General features: G+C 44.0%; 1 protein-coding gene across 1 annotated transcript in view; it reads left to right on the top strand.

Moving 5' to 3' along the window:
* Window positions 1-683: 683 nt before the first annotated feature.
* Window positions 684-6000, top strand: part of plce1 (phospholipase C, epsilon 1) — a 43129-nt gene continuing 37812 nt past the window's right edge. Inside the window, exons 1-3 of the mRNA XM_068754423.1 lie at window positions 684-1292; window positions 1443-1847; window positions 1956-2165. Coding sequence (XP_068610524.1) covers window positions 684-1292; window positions 1443-1847; window positions 1956-2165 — 1224 coding nt within the window. The remainder of the gene's footprint in view (window positions 1293-1442; window positions 1848-1955; window positions 2166-6000) is intronic.

Below are 6000 nucleotides of genomic sequence, written 5' to 3'. Positions count from 1 at the left end.
CCTGGTATACCCCTTCTGGCAGTTTGTTTTGTTTCTGGAACAATTCATTCATTCATTCTTCTTCTTGAGGACGACATGATTACAATTGCATTGCATGTCGTTTTTCCTGATTTTTTTTTTTTATCAGAAATGCAACAATCACAATTAAAAGGGACATCTTAAATTTCTGTCTGTGTCAAGTGAAATGCGCCAGTGGCAGCGGATGCAGAGCAACTCGTGTCCGTTGTTAAGTGTAGCTTTACTAAGTCACTCAGTTGCTGATGGAACCAATCAAAGGAAGTTTGTTGCTCTAGTCCCCTGAGACCAAAGGCATGTGGGAGAGCAGTGGACTCGCTGTGAAGCGCCTCCTAGACCAGTTGAGTTCTAAACATGAGGAACGCTGTCATCTTACACAACATACGGTCTTTGAAGTCTGCAAATTTAATTTCCTCTGCAAATGTAATTTCCTCTTGCTACTGTGTGGAGCCTCTAACTGAGATGGAAGGCAACGTTTCACAACTGTTTGGATTTTAGATTCTTAGGGAAATCTATTTGACTTTTTCTTTCAACTTTAGATTAAAAAAAAAAAAAAAAAAAGATATCCATCTATCTGTTTGCTAATAGTCTCCTGCTTGCCTGCCGTCAATTCTTTTCAAAGCTGCTGCAAATCAAAAGGAATAGGCGAGAAGCTTCAGCGAGACGTGATGGCAACTGATGCAAATCAGAACCAAGTCTGTGGAGCAGTTCTGGCTTCGACCTCATCAACTGGGAGCAGACCGAGCACGGGAGCCGGAAATGCAAATGATATCCAGGACATCCAGCGATACTCTGACCAATTGTGGCAACCAAAACAGCACAGCAGCCTGTCTGACCTCTCTTGCAGGAAGTTGTCCAATGAGAGGAGAGTGACAATTTTACGTGAGAAATTCGAGCATTTGGATTGCAGCTCAAATGTCCCGAGTGCAGAAGCCAAACTATATCCAGAGTTGCCTGCTGGCAAGAGAACTGGAGGAATAAATTACACAGTTACTCCGATACCTGGGAAGAGTTCAGAGAGATCTCCGCGCCAGCTGGACAGCTCAGGAGAGGGTGCGGATACAGGCAGGAACAGAACTATCCCCCACTGCCCCTGCACCACATCGAGCTTTCACATCAGTTCAAGCATCTATGATTCCTGCGGCCCCACATCCTCCGGCCAGATTCCCAATCCCGGTCCTGTTCCCAGTGCTGGCCTCAGCTCCAGCCCCGCTCAACCCCACCAGCGACACGTCCGCCGCAGCAGCCTTCCAGTGTCTGTGCTTGCTCTCCACGAGGTAACAATGTAGAGTAGCTCACGCATTTTATATCTTTAACCATAATGATAAGGACAAATAAAAAATATCCCAATGTTTGCACTAACCAGTAGGAGATAAAAATTCTGAAAACTCATTTAATTTTGTTTGAACATTGTTTTGTGCTTCTAGACGTCGCCCTGCCTCTCATCTTGGTGCGGTGCAGTCAGTGAACCGGACTCTTTGGTGTCATCTCCCTGGAGTTCTCCCCACCTTAGCCGCCACCACTGTCCCCAAAACGGACACGTCCACCGGCGCGTCCTCAAAGATGGCTACTCCAGCCTGGAGAGGCTAAACCGCAGGCGCAGGGTTAACAAATGCTCTCTTGAGAAGCTATTCCTTCGACAGACTTCTCCACAAGCCGTGACCTCTAGGAATGATGGCAGGACGTTCTCAAGAGAGGCCGCCAGCTGCAGTGGGAGCAGCATCGGTGACGACCGGGACGGCGGATGCCTGTTGGAGACCGCGGAGTTCATCAGGAACCGTAAAGAACGTTCCACCGTCCTGGTGAGGCGCTTCTTCAAGAACAATCAAAAGGTATTTTTGCGTTCCTGCGTTTGTCGCTTTCTCTGCACGCTTTTATCCGCTTCCATTCATTATTAACTACTTATTTTATTTACTACAATGAAATGTGCTTTCCATCAGGTGACCAAGTCGGTGTGTACAGGAACCAGAGCGATTGTCAGGACGCTGCCGTCGGGACACATCCCGGAGGGGATCTGGGAGGCGGTTGTTTTTCGCAGGACGTGGCGACCCAGCAGGCAGAATATGACACCGATCCTAATACGTGGTGCGGGAGAAGAATTCAGTGTCTGCAGGGAGATGCTACGTCTTTTCGGACCTATGGCGCAGGAGGTAAGAGAATTAACTCTGAAGTAAAAATGCATTAGAAAGAAAGAAAGCTTTATTCATGTCATTGTTACACTGCAAGCACACAATTAAATTATATTTACACCCGAGTACAACGGGCCCCATGAAACAACCATACATGCAGGGACACAGACACGTACGTAAGTATTTGTGTGTGTGTTGTGTTTTGTAGCAGTGATTGCTCTTTCCTGTGTTTGCGTTGACATTTTCTGCCTGTTATCCGTAAAAAAAGAATAATTTTGCCGAAGGAATATTATTACTACACTAATATGCACAGACGTCCTCAAAAACGCACACACACAGAGGCTCTTTGTTCCCTGCTATGGAAAAATGATTTATTCACTCTTAGCTCTGCGCCCCATATTACTGACAGGCTGAATGAAGCGAGCCATATTGTGTGTGTGTCTGTCTGTTTGTGCATTTGTGTGCGTAAATGAACTGAGCGCAGTTGGCATCTGCTTTACACGAGCAGCTATGGCAATTGGAAGAGACGGCAAATCACCAAACAGCGACACATTTAAAAAGAAATTAAGGACGAGGAAAAAGAGGAAGAACGAGACGGTGAGGACATCGCTGTATTCTGCTTTTTCCACGTGAGAGAGTGCACAAACATGGAAAACTCTTGTCGGAGCTGCACGATTCAGCTTTTTCAACAGAAGGCGTTTTGTCTGTGAGGAGTCGTGTTTTTCACCGTGGAGACGAGGCACCGGCATTATCACACAGGATGCTCTCCTGTTGTTTTTTGCTATCGTGTCCCTCCTCTTCTGTAAAACCTCAAAATGCAGAGAGAACAGTCGAAGAATACAGCTAAGGAATAAAGAAAATATAATGCATTTGATATAAAAGCATGTGCCTTTCTTTGATATTGCTTAATGCTTTGGCAAATAGTTAACGACTACTTCGGTCTGATTTTCATTCTCAAACAGTATCAGAGTTAGAGAAAAAGAGTCCATGAATAAAATGATCTTCACTTTTTTTAGAACGTGAATCTAACATGTAAAAATTCTGTGTGTATAAAAAAGATTTTTTTTTTTTAAATAGGTTATTTCACGGCCACAACACACAGCCAAGCAGTGTCTAAAGTTTCTCATGTGTGGAGCATGGCTTAAACACTAACACCGTACAAATACACAACTTGCACTCATGTGCGTGCTGCAGTGTGATTCTGACTTTGCCAGAGTGTTTTTTATGAGTCCTTCGTGGTTGTAGAAATACTGCGCCGAGTCCTGGCAGAGCTGCCTTAATAATGACCCTTTTGAAAACGTGTGGAGCTGCCAGCACTTCCCTCGTGAAAACATCATCTGAGCTACTCCTGTATGGGGTCACCAAGAGAACTCTGAGAAGCAGTTGGGCAGCGGCGAAGTTTTCAGGGATCATAAAATAACTGGGGAGGGGGGGGAACCAACGTAGCACCGCATCCCATTGTAAAGAAGGTTGTCATGCTGTCAAAAATAAAGTCACTCTGATCAGAAGGTTTAACATCTGGTTCACAGTTGCAGCCCACGGTAGAGAAAACCAAAGATCCACATCATGTCATCGTATCGGTAATCTCTCGTTGTCGAGCGCAGATCTCTGCCAAACCCACGAGTCCACTCCTCAAGGACAGTCGGATGACATAACCGACACTTCTGCAATGGAATAAAGCTTCATTATAGCAGGCAAAGATGTAGAAACGGTATAAAGTCCGCTGCAGCTGCAAACACAAATAGCTTTGTTTGTTAGACGGCACATATGTCATGCAACTCAGGAGTTTATGTGCAGTTAGTATGGCTGCGATCCATGGTTGATGATTTGTGTGGAATTTCTTGCCACATGGATGCATTTATTCAGTGAGGAAGGCTCTTACTAGCTGATTAAGCCATTGTACACTGACCTTATCGCTGAAGTCTTTGCAGCCTTGGTCTACTATTGCGCAGCAGGATACTGCCTTGTGATTGGCTGCTTTGGTGAAACGTGCATAATGATTTATGTTGCGTGGATCCCCCTCCTTGGCAGCGGCAACAATAAAAAAATAAAAAAAAGCAAAACAGCATTTGTATCTGACTCTACGTCCCGCTGTCCGTTCCATACACAGCCATACTTTATAGCACACAGGCTCTCCTATATGTGGTGTAAGCCGGACTCTGCAGTAATCACAATGAGGAGGTTTTTTTGGAGGTATCCTGTGGCTCTGTGTGTTTATTGCTACAACTAATGAGCAAGCCAAAGAACACAGGATTGTATGAAGGAGGTATTGGAGCAGGCAATAGTGGCAGAGATACAGAGGAAAAGGGGGATGGGGAGTAACCTTGGGACAGAGAGAGTAAGAAAATTGGATTTTAATAATGGAAAAAGATGAAGAAGAAAAACTACCATGAGGGAAAATCAAGAAAGAAGCTTGGGGGGCGGGGTTAGGCACAGATTATATGGGAGAGAATGGGAAGTGTGAGACAGAGGAAACAAAAAAATAATGTTTGAACCAAGCAAAGTCCTCTCTATGATGTTGATGCAGTTTTTTAAAGTTACATCTGTACTCAATTGTTTTGTAGTCGTAAAGTTTGTGTGTTTAAAGTCTATATTCTCAATTTATTTAAGGCTCTTGTAGCATATTTTAATAGCCTGTAATCTTAATATGTGTACTTGACCACGAGTTGAATTATTAATCACCAAAGCAGATAAAAAGTCATGTCTTTGTCCCGGTCATCATGCAGGGCACCGGATATGTTTTGAGTTGATCGTGGAAAATCAACATGCATTCGGGAAGGGTGGAAAATACTTTTGCAACCTCCCAAAAACACGGATGCTGTGAAATATAACTGCTATGAGAAGATTTCCTTTCTTTTTCTTTGTGTCTGTATTTTTGCCACGGTATATTCATCCTTTTTACTTATTTTTTTACCTCTATGCAATGATTACTGTACATCCACTGTTTTCATTAATTGTTGCTTCACTAACTGCCATTTAATTTGAACACTGAGTAAGTGTTTCATTACTTTAACAGTGAGATGGTCACACACCTGCCATGTGGATCAAACAGGCTCTAAAGCAAGAACATTTTATTGTTTGCCTTTGTGTAGAGCACCAATTAGAGCCCCCGCAGAGTCCTTTTATTCAACTCAGGGTGGTGTCAGGCTAAGTGCTGAGTGACCGTACACACACACACACGAGCATATTCACATGGGCAAGCACAGACATGTGCATACATACTTGAGGACAACATGAGCAGCTTGGGCCAAGTGGGGGGGGGGATATGTCTCAGAGAGCCACATAAATTCATTGAATTCCCACAAACTGAGGAGGGAAATAGTCTTTCAAGACACAAATAGATTCTTCCCTCTCGGGATGCGTTGCCCTTTCCAGTTCCCATCAATATGTCTTCTCATAACTGGATCTAAAACCAAAATGTTGCCAGTTCTAAGCTAAGGGTAACGTTTCCAGGGAAGTCAATCAGGAAGGCCATTTACTGAAGCTTTCCTTAGGAGTTCCTCCTTCTTATACTCACAAACATGCCTTTGAGGACTGTTTTTTTACAGTGTTCATTATTTGTAGTGTTCCTTTCACTATATCGACTCACCAACAAACGAACTTTGATCTTTTCATGTGTTCTACCCTTTACCTGCATGGAATTCCAAATGAGGCAATGATCATACAGGAAGGAGGTCATCATTTCATAAAATATAAGCTCCTTGTGACTTCTCCTTGCACCAGTTTATTCTTGTAGTCAGTTTCAGCTCCCACTCACTCAAGTGAGATGTGTGAATTCCACTTTTGCTTGAAACCCCCCCCCCCCCCTCCACTGACTGCTGGGGGAGATCTCCATGCATGCAAATAACTGTGCATT

Source organism: Brachionichthys hirsutus, chromosome 21 (genome assembly GCF_040956055.1).
Source record: "Brachionichthys hirsutus isolate HB-005 chromosome 21, CSIRO-AGI_Bhir_v1, whole genome shotgun sequence".
Taxonomy (NCBI): domain Eukaryota; kingdom Metazoa; phylum Chordata; class Actinopteri; order Lophiiformes; family Brachionichthyidae; genus Brachionichthys; species Brachionichthys hirsutus.
The sequence above is the reverse complement of the archived record's forward strand: the minus strand, read 5'-3'. Positions and strand labels throughout refer to the sequence as shown.